This window comes from Haliotis asinina, chromosome 3, assembly GCF_037392515.1.
Source record: "Haliotis asinina isolate JCU_RB_2024 chromosome 3, JCU_Hal_asi_v2, whole genome shotgun sequence".
Lineage (NCBI taxonomy): Eukaryota > Metazoa > Mollusca > Gastropoda > Lepetellida > Haliotidae > Haliotis > Haliotis asinina.
Window position 1 is genome coordinate 36606380 of NC_090282.1, and position 26185 is coordinate 36632564.

Consider the following 26185-nt stretch of genomic DNA (forward strand, 5'->3'; position numbering starts at 1 on the left):
CCTCCTTGCTTTGGACCAAGTAGTTTCTCATCCAGTTTACAATCTGTGACAAATAACAGGACAAGTTTATAATGAAAAGGCACAAGTCGATATCTATCATCTCAAGACAAACCAGAGTCCAGTGTACCATTAACATGCGTTTTCCTTCAACTGAATCACAGTCAGGTCATGATGAATCCTGCCCTAATCCTGCACCTGTCACGAGCAAAGCAAAATCAAATGTTCAACTGAAACATCTAAGTCAAGAGAGTGAAGTGCATGTTGACCTGCCTGGAATACGTTCGGGGGATAACTGTCACGTCTATGTACGCGAACATATATACATTGTACATTCAATTGTTTTGCATTTTATTTTGAGTTTCGTATTCAACCGCAATCAGAAATATGTTATTATGGTCCTTTTCAGATTTACCAACGTACGAAGTACAAGTTGAATTTCCACAGCAAAGCAAATTCGTTGTCTTAAGTGACGATTTCGTTCACGTGAAAGTAACAGCCAGGTACTGTTCAGATGACACTGTATATCGTATTTAAGACAAGTGATAAACATCCGCTAATAACATGCAACATTGGCATACACATAGTACTACATGTATTTTACCTGAGACACACTGCGCTGATTTAAACATGTCATCAGCTTTCTAGGTGCTGAGAGTCATTAACGAACAATATATCTTTATGAATAACAACTTCTGTTATGAGCAGACAGTAGAGTTGATATGGATCTAGATTCTTACAAATTAATCATGGTTGCTTTGATAACGGTGTAAGAATCTACTCCGAAACATCGCTCTGTGCAATAAGAAGTTGTTATCCATGAAGTTGTCCTGTGTTCTGATCTGTTAAGCTCGGAGGAGTGCGGCTTATTGAATGTCGCATGTAATTTGAAAGAAAGAGCATACAGTCGGCTGAAACGTATTATAGTGTGACCAGAAATTATTGAGAGTTAAATATTGTAAATGTTTTTTTATCACTCATTACACACGTATTTAATGTGAATATTAGCAGAACATAACTCCAGACAGAAAGACAGGTGAACAGTTAGTACTTTGTCAAGTCACCATGGGCAGCAAAAAGTTAGAACATTGTAGTTCACGCTGTCCCAGTATCAGACCACCTCTTCTTTCATTTCAGCAATATTTGTCAGATTGTTCTTGTTGATACTTTCCTTCATAAGTCCTCAAACATTTTGTATTGGATTAATGTAAGCGCTGTCAGCCACCGCGACTTCCACAAAAATGGAAGTCGGAGAACTGGTAGTCTAGACTGCGTACTTTGTGTACCGGTCTGATGAGTGTAAATTGGCACGGCTCCCACGCGGTCTAGACTACCAGTTGTCCAGTTGTCCTGGTGGAAAATCTAAAAATTTCCATAGAACACGTGAACAGGAGTGAATTTTTCCTCGAGAATATCACTGAGGATCACTGAAAATGTCGACTGCAAGGAAAGGGGTATAACTCTTCACGAACTAATGAAAAATGATTAACGGAGTCGTGTCTCTCGAATGAAACCAAGCACTTGATAGCTGGTCAAGGTGTTTCATACTAGAAATCTAGTTAAACATATCCCTAAAATTCTCAATAATTTCTGGTTGTACCATATAACAAGCAGTGTCATAAACAACAACCTAGAGAGTTCTGTAATGCTGACTGAAGGTTCGTGACTCTTCCAGTGTATCACAGTGACAACATACTTTTCAATCATCCTTCCTATTTTTAATAAGGTATGTGTTTGGAAAGGACGTCGAAGGTAACGTCTCCATCATTGGCAGTCTGAAATCATGGGATCAACCACAGTACTATGGACAAACTCTTCCTGCATACGTATCCTCTCCTAAAAGGGTAATTTAGTGACCTGTTGATACATTTCACACCTTTAGTTCCCCATCAACTTGTGTAATCTGAAACATCTTCATTTAAATTATATATATACCCTTCCAAAAAGGGACGGAATCATGACATATATGTATCAAAATGATGATAATTGTCTGACCACAAATACGTAATGGCTGACATAACATCTACTTCTTTCTTTACCATCTGTTGCGTTCAATAAATGTTCCGAATTCCGAATTGATTTACAATAACACTGATTAGAAACAAATATCTTGTACAATTTTGGATATTTTGGATGATTTTGGATATCTATCTATCTATCTATCTATCTGTATATATATATATATATATATATATATATATATATATATATATATATATATATAGAGAGAGAGAGAGAGAGAGAGAGAGACTATATGTGTGTGTGTTTGTGTGTTCTACATTACTTCTAGTGAATCCAATAGAGTCATGTCACTTGGAACGTTCTTAACAAATGTTCCATATTATAGTACTGTCGGAAATAGAAACAAACTGGTTTTTTTTTTCACGTTAATCTCTACAATTGCTGTAGTTGATATGCAACAGTGTGAAATATCTGTTAAAATAGGTTGGGCCCGACAGAGTGAGTGAGTTAATCTTTAACGTCACATCGACAATATCTCAGCCATATCGTGACGAGAACACTTAAATGAACACTTAAATGAAATAAATGCATATTGTAAAAATCTGTCAACGAAGGACAGTAAAACAACTAGAATATCACAATTTCAATTAAAAGTAGAACGAAAAGTTAAAACTAATATCACTATTTAGACAATACAATAGAAAAACAGGCTATAGATCGCCAACAACAGAAGGTAGATCACCATACTAGGGACCGCGACAGAGTGATGTGGTTAGGGACAGGAAACGTGAAAAAAGGACTTTACTGTGAAGAGATTTGAGCAGAAATGAGCAATGAGGATTTTCCAAAGCGACCTATTTGGAACTGACCATGGCAATATTCAAATTAGTGTGCGATGATATTTTATTACAACGGGCACTTTTTATATGCTCAATTTGAAATTAGACTTAGTTTCATTATAAACGATAGCTGTCGTAAAAATAATTATTATAACTTTCATGCTGTCACTATGTATTTGAGATACAACTACCATGGCGTCTCACTGTCGCTATAAAACGAAACAGGTAGAAGGGATCGTCTGAATAACAAAACCAGGACGGGTGAAGCAGGCGATGGTTGGGGACGGGCTGGGAGAATTAACGTATGGAAGTAGACGGCATGTCCTAACACATACACCAATATCCAGTCCTGTCAATCTTTGGGTGGTCATGCCGCCTATATATTTTGCGACATTTAATACTATGCTTTTCTATGAGTATCGGATATCATACTCTTTTACACATCTTTTGTTTTCATTTTTTTTCTATTTCTGACTGTACTTTAACGCAACGTTCACCAGCTTGGCAAACACATAAGACACCGCGTGCGACAGTTTTCGATGTACGGAGGAATAGTTTACAATCCATACATGGCATGTGTTACCCGAATGAATCTGTTTGCCTCAAAGTTTCAGTTATCGATTTCAGGCAAGTCGTGAGGGATAATAAGCCTCAGTTTGCATCAATAGGAATCTAAAGTAAGTGCATGTGACCCCAAGTCATCGGTCAAAATATTGTGTGTAGCATTGTGTCTTGAAGTGTTGTTTAGTTTCATTCATTTGGTATTATTGACTGTTCCAGATAAAAGGCTCTGCCACGTTTGATATACCAATGTCTGACATAAGAAAAATGGGGAAAGGTACCAACGCTCCCCTGTCCTCTGATTCCCTCTACATAGACGCATATGTAACGGAGGATGGTATCACCATGAATGGCTCCAGTGCTGTAGTCCTCTACGACAGCCCAATAGGAATAACGATCATGCCAGTTTCCAAGTTCTTCCGACCAGGAATGCCTTTTGATACACAGGTATATAAAAACATGGCACAGTATACAATGGAAAGAGCAAAAGATATATTTAGCCTTCGCCTTTGAATGAAAGGACATATGGTTCCATATGCGGTCATGTTTGGGCTATACTAACGGATATCTGTACTGGCTGATTTCAAATTCATAAGATATATACTGTAAATAAAAAATTAAGCGTCAGCCAGTATATTTTGCCAGCAGAGGTTGTCTCATAGGGATTTTTTCAGAAACAAACTATCATAACTTGGTTTAGTACTTCAGTTTAGAAATAAAACCATTATGGATATTATATTTTATTTTAAACAGGATGTGTACGATTTTAGAAACATGCATTTTGTTTTCCGAAAAAGGATTGCCTTGAAAAGTGAAAATCAGCAATGTCTGTTGGATGGTCACATGACTGTCATTTTTGACTAGCGAAACCGAAGTTTGATAGTATTGTACAGATAGGATAGGGATAATCATTTTGCTTTAAAGAGCAGATCCATCACGTCTTTAAGAATATTTCCTTTAATTGTAGATACAAATGATATCCCTAAATACCAGGTACCAGATGAATTTTCTCTAAATATGGATTGGTCAGGACAGTTATTTTAGCCAAACATCTCTACAGCTGCACATCTTTGTTTTGAGTTATTTTTATCCTCTGTATATTTAGTGATCACAGAGAAGAATCAATGTATCTATATAGGCAGCTACAATAGTCTGTTAATGAAAAAAATAAACCGTATGACACATACAGACATCCAGGTTCATGATATTCCCCTTATGCATAGGTTCGTTGACGTATGTCAAACGGCAGAAGGCCTCGATGTTTCGTTATGTCTTCCTAGTGTCTTTGGATAAATTTGTGTTGGCAATTTGCCGCGGTGTTATTACAATTTGCCGTGTACCGTGTTATTGCAATTTGTGTCGTAACAACCGTCTACTCATCCAGTTAATCACACATCCTGTTAACATCAGACCGTTACTGCATTTTACTGGTTACAAACATTTCATTTGTTTGTTGCCACTGACTCCAGTATTGTTTGGTTGAAGATACTAATACAACAATCTAATGGAGACACACTGCCAGCCCCTCTATCAAAAGGAACACTCACGACGACTATCAACGGACATGCATCCAGTAATATGTTTACACCAGTGTTAAACGGTTTTAACACTGTTAGGATCACCGTACCTAGCGATGCCATTAGTCTGAATGTGAAGGTAAGTCAATCGTTTTTGTCCTGTGTGTTGTTCAACGCATCATTTAGCAGAATATCAACCGTATGACCATGACAGAATATCAACCGTATGGCCATGACTGAATATCAGCCATGCGACCATGACAGAATATCAACCATGCGACCATGACAGAATATCAACCATGCGACCATGACAGAATGTAAACCGTATGACCATGACTGAATATCAGCCATGCGACCATGACAGAATATCAACCATGCGACCATGACAGAATGTAAACCGTATGACCATGACTGAATAGCAACCGTATGACCATGACTGAATAGCAACCGTATGACAATGACAAGCAGATAATCTAGCCCAGATATACCTGTGATTGAAATAATGGGCTTAATCAAAATGAAAAATGTGCACGACGGCATGACATCAACCTGTTATCTATACCTGACCATCCATCCATGTAATCATAGCATTGTTAGGTGATTAAACATAAATTTTACTATCTAAACGTACCTTACATCACAATACTAGCGCTAGTTTGTGTTAATGAACACAGATAAAAATGTAACCAAATACAGACATGACTAAACTCAATTTTTTATCAACAGGTCGCATATCAAAGAGTCAGCAAGGACATGAATGTATACTCATTTTCTGGGTCTGAGGGACACTTTTTGGAAATTCTACCTTCATCACAAGAAGTAAAAGTATGAGACTTACATGATCGAGCACATTAATTCTATAAATAGGGCGCATGCGTTGTCTGTGGAGTTATAGAGAAGAAAATTAATTAATTTACTAACATATTGTCAGAAAAATCTTCCCTTTTGACGGACTAATCCCGCTTTTTCCACCCATGCAGTAAGTTAAGTAACAGAAATCTGTGAATCATAAGATTACAACTGATAATCCCGAAAAGCATACATTAGTTACAGAATCAATTATTAAACTGTTGTTCACTCGTAATAGGGACAAAATTTACTTTGGACAGGCAGACGACTGGTTCAATGTCACAGTACTTTCCAACCACATAATGCCGGATCTGAAATACAGGGTAAGGTATATGTTTTGGGAACAGCAGGCTATCACTTTATCAGGATACTGTTTGTGTAATGAATGTTTCCTGAAAGTGATTTTCTTTTTGGTAATAAAATTGCACTGTGAGAGGTCGCTTGTTACCACTAGTCGTATTAATCAATAGGATGCGGTAGGAAGTGAACATGAAATATACGGACCGATTTTCTCGGTCTGCCGCTTCCTGGTCTGTTTTCGTTCGATGCGACTTGATTATATCGTTTGATACATTTTTGTACAGTTCTGGGATTAATTTCCAGTAAATCTGCGATTTTGAAACTTGATTTACCTTGCCGTGATAAAGTTATGGTAACATCTCTCTGATCAGAGGTAAGTTCCAGCAGACGATACGCCGAAGGTAAACAAAAGGAAATAACTGCAAAAATATGCTCGCTATCATTTACACACCACAACGAAACAGACATGCGAAATCTCAAAGCGATGTTTGCCGATTTGCCAAAACAAATCTTCAAAAGTTGTGATCCAACACTGTGCAACTATTTTTGCGAACTCACTTTTAGCCATTGACTGTAAGTTTAATGTTGTGTTTTCCAGATAGTCGTGCGTCAAGAAGTCTTTGACGATGGAGTCATAGCTACCAACAGGAAGTCTTCATTATCTACACAGTTCCACATAACACCAGATATGTTTCCAGATGCATACTTTATTTTCTATTACTTCTTACCGGACGGCGGAGTCGTTGCAGACGGAGTTCGAGTGAACGTCGCCAGCTCTGACAACAATGAGGTATGATATGAAACACACTCAAAACAATGCAGCAAGCCATCCCCAGACTTATCATTTTCTAGGACCATTAGTCTAAGTGCTCTTACGTCTTCAGTTGGGAATTCTTCTAAGAAAAGCATGGTACTCGTGTCTGACAGCGGTATAAGCATCTATACCGTAACATCATAGTGATGTATCAGGCCTTTTGTTATTATTTAAGCAAGTCAAACAGATCCGGAATTCTCCTTCACGGAGAATTGTGTCTATTCTCCTGAAACTTTCAACAATGGGTCTTCGGTGTTGGGCAATAAATGCTAATGGTTGGTGTCGGCCCTTATAGCAAAGTTCTCACTGAATTGTTGTAGCCTATTCACAACTATAAGCACCCCAAACGGAACATGTCTGAAGAGCTGATATTCTCCTGCATTGCGGTTTATATTTTACGTTCTGTATGGTTCATCAGAATGGTTGTATGCTGTTGAATTGTTCATCTTCGAACTATTAACGCATCCACGTTACCTTGCTGGACAAGAATTTTTAATAATGATATTGGATATAGTTTACTGTCCCTTTAATACTGATAATATGCGTGATGGCAGGAATCGCGAGTACATCTAATGTAGGCTTGTGTTATAGATTTTAATGATTTGAAACATTGCCCTTTTTGTATCTCACAGCATACATCGTACCAGATCAAAAGTAGTTGTACTGTTTCGCTATTTGTAGAATGCAACTATTTTATGTGCTCATTATTGAAATTTTTTTGTAGTTGCACATCAGTTTTCAAGAATCAGAAGTTCTTCCCGGCGGCAACATCACTCTCACTGTATCAGGGGCTCCTGGAACCACGGTCTATCTCATGGCCGTTGACAAGAGTGTCCTTATATTAGGCAATGAAAATGAAATCACAAAGTCCAGAGTAGGTCCTTTCAATGTATAAATGTATAGAGACACATGTGTCTGATCGTAAGCTGCTCGTCAGTTATTTTACAGACTGGGTGCATATGTCCTCATTCTCCCGTAATAATTTAGTTTAATTCTCACAAAAATACTCAGAGCTACATGAATATAAAACTGACAAAACTTGACGTTTCTTTTAGTATAAAAACCTGTTGCTGTCAAACGATGTTACTGTCGTGGATGTGGATAACAGTGAAGAACTTCTTACGGTGAATACATTTCTTTTCCTCTAACGACAGGAAAGTAAATCACAACAATATAGAAATATATCCTATTAATAGTATTCATCTGTTAGCTTGATCAAGCTGTTTAAAAGCAAATGCACAGAGTGATGCCACGCACTGATAGGACAACAACTTACTGACTGCATGTAGTTTTAACATATTGAATGGTTTCAGAACACTGGTATGTCTGTTTGGATACGGAAAACAGGTAAGGCGACAAGGCCGACAACAATGTCAACTTGTTACTGTACTACGGAAATATTTTCGGGGCGGTACTTTGCTCAAAATATTTAATTTATCGGTGGATTATGTGGCATATGGGGGTACAGATCTAAATAGATACTCCGAAATGCGTCTATTTCGAACCCAGTTTTAAACTTTCAAGTAACAGTAACAACTTGGGAATATGGATTAATGTTTAGCGAACTGGGATTTCAGAGTCCCAGAGATCAAGGTAAGATTGACGAAGTGCTGTTTAACACAGCGAGAACGTCGGGGGTACCACCATACATATCAATCTCCATCTGATTTCTGAAACACCTTTCACCAGTTTACTGTAAATGAATGGTAATATGCCGTTATCAAGCATGCTCATGATCTAGCCCGTTTTTGTGGCATACGTATATGGAATCAGGGACAGGTGTCGTGGATGGGTAGTCCGTGCTGCACGGAAACATCAGGATCGTCCTGTCTTGTGTCCTGTGGATTCGTGAAGAATATATGTTTCGCAAACCGCCCAGCCGCCTTGATTGTTACCAGAAAGAATTTATTCTGTATACGCGAGAGAGTAGAACTGAAAAGTTGTTTAGACTGAACATCTTGGCTACTGCTGTTTCAGCTATATGTGAATATTATCACAGACTAAAATGATAATACCCCTGCTATTTTGCACGACTCCATTATCTTCTGTTATCGCAGTTACTATGTACGTTATATTCATTTGTAAATCTACCTACTTATATAACTCAGACAACAAAATTTTTAATTATTTTTGTTTTCATTTCCAATACCTTTGTGTCCCGTGCTGCGATATTGCTTCAACGTCGATATCAACACGTAACAACTATTAAAATACGAATTTCTTTCCACCACCCATAAATCTATGCTAGAAAATTGTTTGAGTTCATGAGTTTGTGCTTATGAAGCATTTTGAACACCACCAGGCTTGGAGGTCGCAAATAGGTGTGCGGATCCTGCTGTACAGGGCCATTTATCATTGAAATGACCAACAGTGTCGTCACTGTTTAGGTAGTAGTGGTGATCAATATATAATATCACTGTCCACCTTTTTTACCTTAATTGGACCATGCTTGAAAAATATCCGAAACGAGTAGTAGCACTTAAAATCTAACTCCTTGTTGAATCCTGAATGTGATTTATTTTGTACAGATATAAACGAGTGTTTCACTTCACCACCATGTCTAAATGGAGGAACATGCGTGGATGAGATACCAGGGTTCACATGTTATTGCCCCGTGCCATATACTGGGCAGCGTTGCGAACTTAAACTTGATCACATTGGTGAGTGTCGATCTTCTTTCGCAGCATAGTGTTAATGTACATATTTGAATTAATGATGATCAAATGTCCATATTCATTGACGTTTTCTCATGGTAATCATCAGACGTCATGTGTTGGATGCCTCCCGTAAGTCGTCATTTCTGCATTATCTGTAAGCATATGGTTCTCAGTGCGAGTCAGGAAATCGATAGACTAAGCCCCGTTGTACTATCGAGTTTGTTTGATCCATCGAGATGACTGGCTAGCACATTACATTGATTGAATATATTATTATGTGTTTTTTTTCTCAAAAATACTAAGTCTTGTATTCGTTTTTAGGATTATTCTTAGCAAGATATAACATTAGACAGTGGCATCTGGCCAAAACTTCATGGATGAAAGACGTTTGAATTTTCACACGTGCATTTGTTGTCTTTTTTCTATCCAACTTGATCGCCGGAGGTAGTGAAGCCCAGCGCTGACGGGATAGTTTTGTATACGTTCGGTACAGCAACTTGTTCTTTGGCGATTTGGTAAACTGCATGAATGCATACCCACGGGAAGCATTGGTAGATGCCTCCTACATACATAATAGATATGAACAAAAGCTTTCGATTCTTGTGAGAATTTTTAAATTCGATATATTTATTGATGTGTGCGTATTTTCCGGGTTTCTATTATATCGCTGTATTTCTGTAAACCAGGACTTACATCGATTTTAGTAGTTTATCAATTTCCCAGCAGTGGGGACCTATGCATGTGATGCACTTCAACGGGTAGTCGAACCGCTTCATCCACTTGAATATCTCAGTCTGGGTTGGATATATTGCTGCGACTAAGATACATATTCTGACTTTTCATAATGTATTTTCCTTTTTAATAGGAGCTACTCCATATCCTGGATACACGCCACTTCCTGGTGCAACACCGGACGCATTTATGCATCTACCGATTTCAGGGATAAAAGTTTTTCAAAAAACAAGGACGCGAGCAAACTTTCCAGAGAATCTCCTCTGGAAAAGGATCACAATTGGGTAGCAATACTATGTGTTACACCTTCACTAGTTACGTGGCATCTCATTTCAATATTTGTCAAAATTTTCATAAAATTTCCATCATATGTGATTTGTGTTTGTTTCCAGCCGTTTTTTGTTTGAAAATGAACGTGAACTTTCAGTTTGGATAGGAAGTATTGGCGTTAACTAACTTTTCAAAGACAGACCTGTTATGAAGGTACCACCATTTCTCTTTATACTCACCCCTAAACACAATGCATGAGATTCACGTGCACCACACAGTAGTCCCATGTGCAAGCGGTGGTGTCATTAACAGCCACAAAAATGAACAATCAACTTGTATCGCACAGTTGTTAGTGTTTGTTTCTAGACGTTTTTTGTTTGAAAATGATAATCGCATACATGCAAATTTCACCCCATACACCTATCATCTTTCAAGAGCGATTACCGTTCAAGCAATTGTAATCATATGGTAGTACCAGTGGTGATGCAGTCTGAAAACATTCAATACTGTCATATCAACATTGATTAACTCCGATATATCCCCCAAGTTCCCCTATTTTTAAGAGTATATTTTGGTCTGAGGTAGCACTCTCTATGAGATCTATATTTGCCTTGCAATCAGTTGTATTACTTTATTATTTATTGATAAACATAGTTTTGTACCTTGCACAGTAATACATATTAAACATTCATCAATGGACAAACAACATACGTCAGGGTCTACGGTTACTCCAGCAGTCGATACTGTACGTGTATTTCAGTTATTTGGTTCCATGCTCGTTACATGAGTTGTACGTGCGCTACATGCTAAAATCAGTTCGGGTTTGTTCATATTGATATTTCTTGCTTTACAGTCCAACGGGCAAAGCTGAAATTCCTGTGCACCTTGGGGACACACTGACTACATGGGTAGCTAGTGCCTTTGGACTAAGCTCGAAGTATGGACTAAGCATCTCCTCAGAACATACTCAGGTAACGAATACAGACACTATACAAAACATAGGTGAAAACAATGACTGATCTTCACCCTCGTGAATGTATGAACGACAACAGTTACATAGGCAGGTACGTGTCCTGTTTGGAATTCGCTGGCCATTTTCTCCGAATATGACATACTTCTGTTCAGACCCTGTTGGAATTAACGAAAATGCTATTAAGTACAAGTCATCTGTAAAATCTTTTCCAGGTGAAAACCTTTCTCACTTTCTTCGTGTCACTCACTGTTCCGGATCACATCGTGTTTGGGGAACAGATACTATTACAGCCTCAGGTGTATAACTATATGGGCACTGATGTTCCTGTAAGTATTACTCAGTAGTCATGTATACCATAAGTCAGGAACATATCACGGTAATACATTGATGTACCAAGGTAATACATTGATGTACCAAGGTAAAACATTGATGTACCAAGGTAAAACATTGATGTACCAAGGTAAAACATTGATGTACCAAGGTAATACATTGATGTACCAAGGTAAAATATTGATGTTCCACGCTAAAGTATCTACTGTCATCTAAGGGCAAAATTCAATGTAGTTTTAAAGAAGACATATTTTTCATGTTCAAACGATTGAGTACATGGCTGGGGCAAAATGTGGACGGGACGAAAATGCTCGAGACTACATGTATGCACTCCACAGAAAGTAACTTGCATTATTGTAACCTTGTGTTTGTAGATACATATTGACTGAAACTCAATGGACACATATCCGGTCAAAGAAAATACAACATCCGGTTTTAAAAACCTGAAGTGTTTTTAGACATATCGTTCTTCATTTAACTGAATTGAACGGGTTTATGTTGATGTTTATTTTAGGTTACCTTGGTAGTAAAAAACTCGAAGAATCAAAATGAAGTTTACAGAAGTGGAAAGGTAAGATATCCCACATAACCTAGACTACTGCCAACTCCTTTTGAACAAAGGCATTTCCCATGAGTGATGAGGGTTTACTGCACCTTTGAACACGTTTTTGAAGTTGTTCTTGTTTTCAATGTCATTTATTACATATCTGAGCTCAACAAATACTGTAACATAGAATGAACCAAATCCCAGATAACTCCGCGTGCGATCAAATGAAATCGACAAAACCCTGTCCGTTTCCATCAATTGTACAATGTCGAGTATGTCAACCCCGTGTGGTTATGAATCACAGTCAAATAGTTAAGATACCAGGTGTTGGCGATCAGTTGGTTATATCCTGCTTTTTTTTAAAAAATGCAAAGGCAAGTAAATAGTGTCGCCAGTAAAAATGCTTCAGGACACTGTTTATGTAAGCGGATGCGCCAGATTTGAAAACATCTCCCAAGTGTCTAGCATAAACATTTTGAATTTTCTTTTTCAACCAGTTATATTCAGTTCATTATAGGGACTCATTAGAAACACTGTATTTGCTTTTACATGTGCAGATTTCACAAGGAGGAAGTTTATCTTTCATTGTCCCAGTCACAGTCAGCAGTCTCGGTATCGTGAAGGTCACTGTTACAGCTGTAGGCATTTTTAATGGAGTTTCAGACTCTGTTGAAAAGGAGATTGTCGTCAAGGTCTGTGCATTTGTAGTATTTACAGTATACTCATTACGTATCTTGTTACTGATTTATTGATGATTGATGTTACTACCATGCATTAACTTGTCAGAGAAAAGAGATGTATCAGAATCTTCTATCTGTGGCCAGCATCACATGCTTGTTGCATAAGTTAACTCCATTGAGCATTGTTGCCGTCACAGCGTTTGACTTTGTTCATTGTATATCCTGGTACCCTAACCACATGGCAGTTTGGTCATGCTACCGACCAATGGTGTAGCCAAGTTAGGATTAATATTATTTGCGGGACGTTTCGTTAACATAGAGCATTGCAGAGATAAGTGACCTGATTCGTGCCCAGACAGACGTCCACTTGTTGACGTACTTCTTCACATCTTATAGCCCCAGGGTGCTCCACAGCAATACAACCTACCTGTTGTATTAGATCTTAACTCAGCACAATCTGTGGTTACCACACTGGACATCGCTCTACCTCCATCAGTTATTCAAGAATCTGTCACCATCAAAGCAAAGCTCTCAGGTAATTTCAAAGCAAAATCATTTAGCATGGTTTTCACACATCTGTAGTTGATAAACCTGTTATCAACTTATCATAAAGGAAAATTACGGAAGCGCTGAAGGGACATGAGTATGAGAATTTTTTTAATATATATTTCGTGCGCACGAGATACTAAAATGTGCGCACGATATAATATAGCGTGCGCACGATATAATATAGCGTGCGCACGATATACGAAAACGTGCGCACGATATAATATAGCGTGCGCACGATATACCAAAGCGTACGCACGATATGATAAAGCGTGCGCACGATATAATAAAGCGTGCGCACTATATAACATAGCGTGCGCACAAAATGAAAGGAGACACGTATTTTTAAATGTTAAATCGTGCGCACGAGATACTATAGCGTGCGCACGGTATAGTATAGTGTGCGCACGATTTAACAAAACGTGCGCACACTACATCATATCGTGCGCACGCTATGTAAAATCGTGCGCACGCTTTGTTAAATCGTGCGCACGTTTTGTTAAATCGTGCGCACACTATACTATACCGTGCGCACGCTATAGTATCTCGTGCGCACGATTTAACATTTAAAAATACGTGTCTCCTTTCATTTTGTGCGCACGCTATGTTATATAGTGCGCACGTTTTCGTATATCGTGCGCACGCTATATTATATCGTGCGCACGCTATATTATATCGTGCGCACGAAATATATATTAAAAAAATTCTCATACTCATGTCCCTTCAGCGCTTCCGTAGAAAATAGCAATATATCTTGTAAAGTGCTTTTATAATTAGGAACAAAGATGGATATGAAAGAAATTTTGGTAATGTCAGAGGCGACAATTGATTCAAGATACTTGTTTCTGGTGGAAACGTTTTGTGCATTTACAAAACTGAAGCAATCTATTTCTCATTTTGACAATTTAAACTTCCCAGCCAATCAGTTCTTATGGTAGCTAGGGTAGTATTATAATATTGGATATAGGTGCAGCTAAACATCCAACTGGTGTCATAGGTCACATTCGTGAACGAATGACGAACAACAATAACAACAACAACATATTCCCTTTCATTTCAACATTGTTTAAGGAGACATAATGGCGCCCAGTATCAGCGGTTTGAGTAAACTGGTGACGTTTCCAACGGGGTGTGGTGAACAAACAATGATAAGACTTTCTCCTGACATCTACATATTCAGATACCTAAACAGCACTGGTCAAATGACATCATCTGATCTGCAGAAACTCTCCAGCTATATCAAACAGGGTAAGAAAACATCAAAATGTTTGAGAAGGTCTTTTGATAAAACTGAAAATTATATATCTACTTTCCAGCATAAATATTTTCGTTGTACTTACAGGCTAAGTTCAGAAGTATATAACGGTAAGGCAATGTCATTTGTTGCAAGTTTTTCGTATTTTTTCTGTTTCATAACATCAGAAAGGTGCTACTTTGCTTTAGTCTGTTTTTATACTTGCAGGGTATCAACACGAACTGCTCTATCAGCTGAAAGATGGCTCCTTCGCAACTTTTACAACATATAGTATAGGGAGTACTTGGTGAGGGATTTTGTGCATAAGTTCCTGTTGAAGGTGAAACATTAAGATCAAACACTAATATCCGATTTCAAACCGTAATAAGGAAATAGCTTATGTGACATGTCATTATAAACGTTATATTATTTCAGGCTGACAGCATTTGTTGTTAAGTCGTTCATGGAAGCTTCCGATATGGTTTATATAAGTGATGATGTGATTGTCCGAGCAGTCGACTGGATCTTAGCACAACAAAACTTCGATGGATCGTTTCCTGAGAAACATGCCCTCTATCACAAATACATGCAAGTGGGTTCCTTTTTAAACATCATGACTTGACTTTCTTCTTGCAAAACTCCTTATATAGACGTCCGTCCGTGCGTGCGTGCGTGCGTCCGTCCATACATACATACATACATACATACATATACACATACATATATACATACATACATACATACATACATACATACATACAAATAGTCTGATGCAATTGCATCCCAGCTTACATTTTGTTCTTCTAAATATAATTAATTATTTATGATAGAACATTCTTCAAATGTTAGTGCAATATTCATTTCAAAGGCTCTTTTCACATACACCGATTAGATTTCAAAAGGTGGCTGAGTTGATATTGTGTTGGTGTTGTACCTCATCTGTCAAGTGTTTGTTTCTGTATCCTTCAGGGAGGAGTCAAATCAGCAGTAGCCCTTGCTGCGTATGTTTCCATAACACTGGGGTCCGTCAAGAATCTGGAATACGTATGTTCAAATAAACTAAAAAAATCTAATCAAACTTTCCACTGACATCTTTTCAAAGTTAGCCGATAAAAGCGAAATATCTCTGCTGTATCTAGTCGTAGTAATAATTCCATACTGAGATCGTCTTTGTATTTATCATATATGCACTGCATATTCATAAAATGAAACCCAGTGGGTAATGAAGAAAGTAGTTATGGAATTGTAATTATATATTACTGCAATAAGTAATCAACAGGCTTCTTTCAAACCACCCGTGTTTAGGTTTACAATCATACACACACAAACAATGGTTCATCTAACTATCAATAAGATTCAAAACTAAAAGTATTGTAAGGGTAATCACTGATATTACGAATATTTCACTGTCGAATGACTATAAACAAGCATATCCCTATGCTTTGATCTTGAATATGTGGCAGGATTGTGATGCTTTCCATTTAGCATTCAGTCTACCAAAGAGTAAATAGGATACACGTCAGGCATCAAACTTCTCTAGAATCACTATCATACCAGTAGCGCCGTCTTCTGGAAACTGTTCCATCCTGCAACCTATTAACTATCAAGCCTGTCATGTGATGTTTACACAAAGGCTAGTTACTCAGATACCGATCACATTTTACTCGTACTTCTATCACTTGCTGCCACTGACATGTACTGCAAATCTTTCATTAATAGTCCAGCAATAGCAAGGTAGTAGACACCAGAAATGGGCTTCACTCATTGGATGGATGTGGACAATTGAAACAAGGCATTCGTCGTAACAAGAAAAGGTTTTAACCACCAGGCTTCCCCGCTACTCTTACTGCAAATAGGAAACAGAATAATTACTACTGTTTCCACATCTCTTCCTTTAAGAAAACTCAACGTTCAATCAGTGATGCCCAAAGGAAGGTTCTGCATTACCTGACAAGTCAGTTGAACACTCTTGATGAGAACCACGCCCACGCCTTGGCAATATCGGCATATGCTTTGACCCTTGCTCGGAGTTCACTCGGTGACATCGCAATGAATAAACTGCAAGCTATCAGCCATCAAGAAGGTAAATATTCTTCTGAACACACACCATTAATCTGTATCTTGTATTTAATTTTGCGCTTAACGGATTTTCCTTGTCACTATTTTTTGCTGATCCAGAGGAATGAACTGTAGCATACATGTTATGAAACCATTTTTAGGAGATGTCAAGTTTTGGACGGCAACGAAAACCACCAGCTTCCCGAAACGCCAACCCTGGAGTAGACAAAGGAGGTTCTCTAGTCCTATCGATATTGAGACCACAGCTTACGTTCTTCTGTCGCATGTGGTGAGAGGTGAACTCGGTGAGGGGCTCAAGGTCATGAAATGGATCGTCCGTCAGAGGAACCCAAATGGAGGGTTCACATCGACACAGGTACCTACGTGGTAATAGTTTTATGTATTGCAACGACATCTGAATATCAGTTTTCCGAGACTGTTTTCTGAGCTTGTAGCTTCAGTGTATCTTCTCGAGTTTGGCACCACAGTTGTCAAGAAACCTCTGGATGGTGGCAGTGTGACCATGGTTTCTGCATGTTACCGTTTTCATGTTTCGCCACTTGTGCCTAAATGATAACATATAATAATTCAATTCAACAATATCGTCTCAACTATTCATGCTGTCCCACGGGGTTTTGTTTTGAGCCCTGTCATCTTTGTTAAAGAAAGCTGTTTATGCATGTGATTAGTCAACCAGACACTGATAACTGTTTGCCTCTGAATGACTCTGTGTTTTATGTTTCTACTGGAATGTTAATGGACCCATTTCTAGAGATCGAAATACTACAGGGGAAGTTGTATCAGTTGTCCGAATACATTCAAGAAAGTCTCTGGTTGACCTGATCTGTGGATTACAGGCTCACTGATTCTGATGATGTCCCATTTGCGTTTGTAGCAGGGCGTGGAGTCATCCGAGAGATGACATCCTTACCTCATCAGCTTGCTGATGGGTTTAACCTTTTTGGTCATGTGGACAAGGCGTCCGACTTCAGATCAGAAGGTCCATCGTTCGAATCCCAGCATGGGACTAGGAAATTTTGTGGCTGCTACACGTTCATCAGTGCTCATGAAGTCAATCATTGGAACTGTCTTGTCCAGACTCAGTTTACAGAACGTGGCCAGATGGGATGCTGGAATGTTACTCATTTAACCACCGGAAGATAACAAATAAAAATGTACCCCTTCTTTATTAATACTGGAAATCGTGAGCCCTCTACCCGCAGTTGCGTTTCTGTATATGTATGGGGCAAACAACTCATTCTGAATCGACCGTTCCTTTTCATAAACTACATTCTTTTGATTGAGCTATTCACCCATCGTTTTGCAATTTGTCCTACCTTCTCCTTCCTACCAGAGACATATTTTTATTGGTGTATAAATATAGACTGGTTTTATGTTACACGTGTCTTTACGTGTATTATTTTAGTATTTTACTTCTGTGTATATTTTCAAGGACACTGTCATAGCTCTAGATGCTCTATCCAGCTTCCATACATCCCTTCATAAAGCAGCAAAGCAAACGACGGCGCATGGTACCAACATAGCAGCCACCGTCGCGACTGGTGGGGTAACAAAACATGTCACAATGGACAACACAAACAAGGACGTCCTTCATGAACTCCAGGTAAGTCTTTCTTTGAAATTAGAAACTAATTACCCTATCATTTACATCAAAGAGAATATACAGAGTAATGTATGCCCCATTGTTACTATCAGATATATAAACTGAAGCGATGGAGTTGTGTTTCAGAAACCATTGTCATATATATAATGGACATTATTAATACAAAGGTCAGCAGACAGGAACAGCCAAAGAAAGAGTCTTAGGGATTATACTATTCGTCATACCTCACTAATAAATGTCGCATTCTGATTGGTTGAGCGGTCTTCTACTATTTTCAATTTACAAGCGAAGGACATTTCAATGTACACCGCTGGGAATACAGAACTCATTTGGTACTTCGTGGTAGTAATTCATTATGTCGAATAACATTGAATCACATAGGATGTACAGAAATTACCGATGTTTTGCGAATGCAGATCGATGGGAGGGAGATACCTTTAAGTCGGTTGTTCTTGTCTGTAGTGATGGCCACATGTTGGTGGTCGGGAAGGTAAAAACGTTGTTCACTCGTCCCTCGGGGCCCATGTTTTGATGTATCCTCGATATTTCCCTAACCTTTCCTCCCATTCCCCCACGTGACCAGTGAACAATTTATATTGTTTTCATTCTTCCGTTCAGCTTCCTGGAGACAGCAAGACGGTCAGTGTCAGTGCTACAGGGTCCGGACTGGGCATAATAGAGGTAAGGTGAATAGATGATAGCCCTTATATCTAAGTGCACGTATGCAGCCGTTTCAGTAGTAATCGTTGTATTAATCCAGGTACATACACATAGGAGCATTGTATGTGAATATTGTACAGACTCCCCATTTTCGTATGGCAGCATGGGGTTGGGGAAGGGGGTGCTTACTCATCTTAAGAGAGCATTGGCCACTGCGATGCTCAACAATACCATTAAAGCCGAAAGGTGGATTTAGTAATAATTTGTTTGCTATATGTATGTTCAATGTTTTACAATCGTTGTATTTGCAAAATCATTTCTGAGCTCTCTGGTCAGTCACCTGTTCATGTAAATATATGAACAGTGGTTGTCGAGGGGAAAGAAAATTTAGAAGATGTTGGAAATTCTCTTACGTTTCATTAATCGGTGCATGTATTTTACATTTCAAAATAAGGCAACATCATACTACATGCGGATACAAAGTTGTGCCCAGAATAGAAAATAAACGTCAGTCTCTTATTTGTTTATGTTTGGCATATCTGCGCGATTTTATTGCAACTTCATCTACACTAGCATGTCGTACAAGGCAATAATGGGATACATTAGATGAAAAGAGAAGTTGGAAAAATGTTACATAGCTGAATGATATCAAACGCAGGGTCAGTTAATTCCCGCTTTTAAAATTTGATCAAGTACAATTATAAGCAAGTATACGTTATTTGTGCTTTCCATTGTTTTCCTGTGTCAAAGGTCGGAGTGTTCTACAATGTCAATGTGACCACTGATGACGCGGCCTTCGACCTTACGGCATCCATTACTAAACAAACTGTTGATGCTATCAACGTGAGGATTTGTACAAGGTCGGTAATATGCATCACATATGAACTGATTTTCAGTGCAAATAATATGTCAGTCAGAAATAGCGTTCTTACATATAACTGTATACTCTAGAAGTTATTACCATTGTTTATCCACGTCACAAGGTGGGCAACGTGTTCAAACCGTGGGTAAATGTCACCTCACTGTAAAAATATATGGAAAAGTATGTACATGACTGTGAGTAATTATAAGGATGGTAAATCCTTGATGTCAGAGATTCCGAATATATACAAATACAATACTGCATTTGTTATCATCACCGGGCCGTGCATTAATTACTTGCTCAAAAACTGAAGTATGCAAATATTGCTGAACGTGGCGGAAATCTATACTTACAAGTCAAAACGTTGATCACACAACAGTCTAGTTCCCTGTTGACTGGGCTCCGTCCTATTGCGCAACTTGACGCAACAACCAGTCCAGAAACTTGAGACCAAACCTTGCAACTGGACACATATTAATCAGTATTATTTGATATATCTAACCAATATCAAATTGGTTATAATAATTACACCTGAAATTGGAACCAAGCCCTACATCTCCAAACTACATTTGCTCGTGCCTCATTCGTTCATTTTCGACCGGACCAGGGAACTGGAATACCAGAAAAGTTGACAACGACAGTGGACGCACACATTTGGTCAAGAGGTTCCAGTCGAAGTTTCAGTAGTGCCGCCACAGTATCTACATCTACAAATTATTTATGTACCATTTTTGTGATGGTAAACAAATTGTGATATTCTAGATTTGGACCTTTACTTTACTTTTGGACTACTTTTAAGATAAAACATAGACAACAGCAGTTATTGGTATTTTGGACAAAGGACATTTTGATGCTACTACGTCCTTCAGGATATCATTTTGATGACGCATTGCATTTTGTATTCAAAACTTTGTTTGGATTAGTAGACATTCTGCCTGGCGTTGGAAATGATGTTGCCATAGAATATATATGTGTAAGGCTTCGAAATGAAATTTTTACGTGAGTTCTCTGGAACTCTTAAGTGTATTGCAACTATGTTAATATTAATAATGCATTCATTTTTCAGATTTAGAAAGTTACATCTTTTATATTGGTTAAATACATTGCCAATGGTATTTATTCGTAAATACATGAAAGTATGTTTATGAAAGCAACGTTTCAAACAGGAATATCCGTCTCCGTCGTCTCTCTATGAATCATGGTGGTTTTTTAGAACTAAAATAAAATATGGTTAAACACAGTATCAGTCCAATACGCATTTTCCAGATGGCTGTTGTCTGGGTCAAGCGGAATGGCGGTGATACAAGCTGGTATCCCCACCGGATTTCAGCCTGATGTGGAGGTGATCACCAACTTACCCAGCCTTAAACGAAAGGAATACAACAGTGGAAACGTTGATCTATACTTTGAAGAGGTATACTGCATGAAAATAAAGTGTTGTATAGGTCTTGTTGATATTGTTGATGTCCTAATGTCTTGTTTATTCACACTTGTCAATAATACAACCTTAAGGCAGCGAACTGTAACTAATCAAATTGAACCAGACAAGGCATTGCTTGATATTTTGACCGTGAATCTGCGCAACTGGAATGCGATGACATGACACAGCCAAATCAGCGAATATGACCACCCGATCTTACGAAGATCAAGCATTGTCAGCTGAAGACTAAATCAAACGCAGATATTCACTGATGCCCAGATGTGGGTCTCTGGTAATCAGCTTTAGCTACATATGTATGTACAACGGCGTAATTGTTTACCTGTATATCTACGAGGCTTTTTGAACATTTAACGATCACGGTTAGAAATTGAACGAGTTCCAAAAGATATCTCCCTAAGATGAAAATGTCACGTGATTTATCTATGATGTCCATGAACGTAGTGAAAAACGTGAGAGAAAAAGTAGTGAACTATGCATGATTCAATAAAACATGTCTAATTCAGTGAGACTACAGTAATGTTGCAGCAGTTTTCCCGACCCGGTGAGAAAACAGCTTTTCACCTAGGCGAGAATATATGTATCTATATGTATCTGTATATGTATCTACAGATCGGGTCAAGTCAGGTGTGTGTGGACATCAGGGCTGTCAGAGTTGGGATGACGCTCAGAACACAGAAGTCGTTGGTTGTTGTCTTTGATTATTACAATCCAGGTAACCTAATTTGGACAAATAATGTTCCAAAACATTAATGTTCTAAAAATCATTTATTTATTCCTTACACCAATCTAAACGTTTCTTGTCATAATAATTAGTTATGAGCACATTTCCTTTATCTAACTGCATCATATCGGAATCAAGTTGTTGTACGTATCTGCTTTTCCTGCAGCCAATCAGAAATCGGTCTTCTATATATCTCCTGAACTTCAAAATGCCAAACTATGCGATGTGTGTACAGACTGCGACGGATGTGGGAATCTGGTTGGTATAAGGAAATAAAATCTACATTCTAATAAATCCTCACTCTAATTAAATCCTCACTCACTCACTCACTCACTCACTCACCCAGAGTTACATTAAAATACTTTTACTTTTTTGGATTTATGCTAATCTCAAATATACTCTAAAAATCATCGGAACTCATTTAAGAGCTACCATAGAAACAGGTAGCCGTATTTATCTGGAACATATGATACATAAGCTAGGTGATATCTGGAACGGCCAATAACCCCCAAACCAGTATAGCCCTACTGTTTGAGATTAGAAGCGCTGCTTATCAATCTGCCGACGGCACACAAACCAGACATTATCAGGCAGCTGAATGCTGTCTGCTTCATCACACGAACCACATTCATCACCTGCAGCCTCTAGGCTGTACATGTTCATGTAATGTGATTTTTAGATTTGGACTTGATTTCAATTATCCAAACATTCGAGACAATCTTAATTCATTATTCCCATGAAGTGGGTGAAGCACATTATTTGTTTATCTATGTGATACCAATTAAAATTATTTGAATTTCATTATTTCCAGATAGTTGGATAACTTTGAAGCACACCTGGAACGCGACCGTCTGTGGACTTACGATATCCTTCATTGTTAATGTTTACTTGTTCATAATTGAATAAATAGGTGCAACGTTTAGATCTGTCCGTGTGGTTGTAAGCATGGAATTTAGATTTTATTAGGGCATGTTGGTTTTTGTTCACAACTTTTTATCAGGTTTCAACGTGTCCCATCAAACGCATTTTGAATGACCACAACAGCAGCGCGATTCAGTTCCTGAAGAACAGGTTCATTTTTATTAGAAAATCCGAGCAGAAGAATAGCCTAGTGGTTAAAGCGTTCGAACGTCAATCCGAAGACACGGGTTCGATTCCCCATATGGGTACATGGCCCATATCTGGTGTCCTCCACCGTGATAGAGCTGGAATATTGCTAAAACCAGCGTAAAACCATACTCGCTCGCTGTTATTGTAATCGAGATGGCACAACGGTCAAAGAGCAAGTGTCAAATATTACAGATGCAACAGGTATACTATAAACATGCTGGTGGACTGTTGTCACATGGATCATTTAATAAGACGTGTGTAATATTAATTCCGCGTAAACAGGAGAGGGTGACTTCAGTTTTACGCCGCACTCTATATCCAGCTCTATGAGATTGGGCTGTAAATAATTGAATCTGGATCAGATAATCCAGTGATCAACAGCATGAGCATCCATCTACGGAGCTTGAATACGATGACATGTTATCCCGTGCGAGCGTACAGTTCTATTACCATTCTTGTTGTCACTGCCATCATAAGCTTATAGATAACATAGATGACCATTTTACAATGTTTTATTACACATTCCAAAAGAGGTTTGGAAGATAAAGTGTCGTTATGTAATTGTTGAGTGTTTGGGGCTTTTTTCTGTTCCAAACCGATTTCTTAATTTTAATGCCGAAAATGAAAATGGTTCAGTATTCTGAACTAAGTTAAATCGCCTTCAGAGGTTAAGGGCATACACATTGTGCCATCTATAGCTAAATATCATGCATGATGTCATGGAATTATACATTACATGTATAGTGTTGTTCATGCGCTGTTAGATATTGTGTTGATGGGACAAGAAACTGGTGTAGGAATAATATTATATACAATTATGTTCAGTTATGGGCTGTATTAAGAAACATTAAGTTTTAACACTACCATTAAATTGAATTTTGAGGCAAAACAATGTCATTAGAGAAGAAGATATTGACTGAAACGAATGCGACATTGTCATAATTTGCTGCTTGATATTTACGTTGCAGATAAATCTAGTGGTTGTCAGAGGCAGCAGATGATGGGTTCGTTGTTTAAATGTCGACTATTATAGCCACTTGTGTCTGTGATCTGGGCCTGGAGACCGTCTCCCAGACTGATCATTTCCGAATGTTTGATGAACGCATTGAACCGACAGAGGCGATAGCTCTTCAGTGCACTTGAGACATGCATTGAAAGAATTAAGTCTTTTGAATAATGGAAAATTAAAGAAACTTATTGAAATGGTATGACAGCTTCATGAAAGTTTCTTTTTCCTCAGTCAATATGTATTTTACGATAATTTTTCATGGTTTTATTTTTATCGTACACGTGGTAATGTTGTAAAGGTTGTAGGTAATGTAATTGTACCTTTGACAACACTGAAGCTTTAGCTGTAAATGTACATTCTTGAGAGAATAGTGAAGATAAAAATAAAGGACGGGATAAGGTGATAAAAGAGAAAGAATCTTTCATACTTTCAAATGAGGTTTATTCAATTAAACATGCATGCCACCCAGCATGTGACAAAACAAATAGGAAACGCAACATAGTAAACCAGACACCAGGTGTTCCGTGTGAGCATGTATTCAGCTATCAATAGCAGCCGTCGTAAAAAGTAAGTGAGGAACGTCACCATATGAAATTTCAGTAGTCTAGGACAGAGACTCTCCAATGATTTATGAATGTTCATTTGAACCTACTAGGATGTTCTCCCCCAGTTCTCTCGACCTTCTCGTTAGCTTTCACGACAGGTGTGCTGTTCAACTATCTCCATTCCAAACACTTTCTCCACCCATGTGTCCATCTCTTGCTCATTTCACGTTCGGAGCTTGGTACGTCGAAGTAGGTGACGTTGGACAAGTAGCAGAGACTCCAGTTATGACCAAAGTCAAACGACTTGCACAGAAACTTTTTCATGTTTATACATCTTTTTTCGCAGACCCTCATATTAACGCCCATGTATGTTTCCATATTGCGTTTTACGACAGACGCTCCCTTCAAGAGGGTCATGGTTCGACTGTACTTCGTGCAAACTGAAACAAGAAAGAGACTGTAAAACAGTCGGTTCTCTATTCCTTCAATGATATCTCAGCATTATGACTGAGTGAGTGAGTTTTGTTTTACGCCGTACTCAGCAATATCCCAGCGATATGGCGGTGGTCTGTAAATAAACGAGTCCATGGACCACCGCTGCCATATAGCTGGAATATTGCTGAGTGCGGCGTAAAACTAAGTTCACTCACTCAGTAATTTTTCTACCTGCATGGAGCTGGATTTTCACCATCCATTAAGCCGCTGGCGATTGTGCCGGTATTAAAATAAAATAGTTTGAAGTTTGGGGACTTACATACCCTATCAGGAGGTACTTTAGCCCATTTGAGGGTAAAGCCAATAAATTTGGCAAAGTGCTAGTTTATATTACAATTATTTACTAGTGTTTAGAAAAGACTTTCAAAATCTATTCAATATTTCTATTTCCTTTAACAATTAAAAAATTAGATGATAATAAACTTCTTTGACTGTTTTGACATTGAAATATTTTCCCATTGTGATTGCAAAATCAAGATAGTAAAGCAGGACATGCTTCATCGTGATTCTTTCATCTCATTGGATGCAATGCGGAGGATATTCGCGGTTCAGTAATTATTAGTGAGTATATCTATTATGGCCAGTGCGACATCGTCACATAATCACCTCTTCAAATCAGGACTGGCAGCCCATGTAGGTGTAACTGATATAGGGTTTTACTGAATGAAAATTATTTATACCTCCTTGGGTGTCCCACTTCTTTTGTATCAGATCACAAATATAAGAGCTACTGATAGCTTTGTAATAGGCGTATGGAATAAGATTTGTTGTCACATATTTGTTAAGTGCTGCCTCGGTAGCAAGATCGGTCATTGTGTTACCAGAGATTCCAACATGTCTGGGTAACCAACA

General features: G+C 38.3%; 1 protein-coding gene across 1 annotated transcript in view; it reads left to right on the plus strand.

The window, feature by feature from the left end:
• LOC137276787 (CD109 antigen-like) overlaps positions 1–23096 on the plus strand; it is a 29294-nt gene extending 6198 nt beyond the window's left edge. Inside the window, exons 9-38 of the mRNA XM_067808432.1 lie at positions 407–500; positions 1724–1841; positions 3579–3806; positions 4845–5015; positions 5603–5701; positions 5986–6048; positions 6624–6815; positions 7564–7713; positions 7895–7963; positions 8153–8186; positions 9368–9499; positions 10362–10512; positions 11352–11469; positions 11684–11797; positions 12316–12372; positions 12906–13040; positions 13425–13563; positions 14646–14822; positions 15037–15115; positions 15244–15400; positions 15778–15852; positions 16708–16891; positions 17028–17242; positions 18320–18490; positions 19109–19171; positions 19901–20010; positions 21279–21426; positions 22063–22165; positions 22341–22432; positions 22986–23096. Coding sequence (XP_067664533.1) covers positions 407–500; positions 1724–1841; positions 3579–3806; positions 4845–5015; positions 5603–5701; positions 5986–6048; positions 6624–6815; positions 7564–7713; positions 7895–7963; positions 8153–8186; positions 9368–9499; positions 10362–10512; positions 11352–11469; positions 11684–11797; positions 12316–12372; positions 12906–13040; positions 13425–13563; positions 14646–14822; positions 15037–15115; positions 15244–15400; positions 15778–15852; positions 16708–16891; positions 17028–17242; positions 18320–18490; positions 19109–19171; positions 19901–20010; positions 21279–21426; positions 22063–22165; positions 22341–22432; positions 22986–22997 — 3650 coding nt within the window. The 3' untranslated portion in view covers positions 22998–23096. The remainder of the gene's footprint in view (positions 1–406; positions 501–1723; positions 1842–3578; positions 3807–4844; positions 5016–5602; positions 5702–5985; positions 6049–6623; positions 6816–7563; positions 7714–7894; positions 7964–8152; positions 8187–9367; positions 9500–10361; positions 10513–11351; positions 11470–11683; positions 11798–12315; positions 12373–12905; positions 13041–13424; positions 13564–14645; positions 14823–15036; positions 15116–15243; positions 15401–15777; positions 15853–16707; positions 16892–17027; positions 17243–18319; positions 18491–19108; positions 19172–19900; positions 20011–21278; positions 21427–22062; positions 22166–22340; positions 22433–22985) is intronic.
• Positions 23097–26185: the final 3089 nt, after the last annotated feature.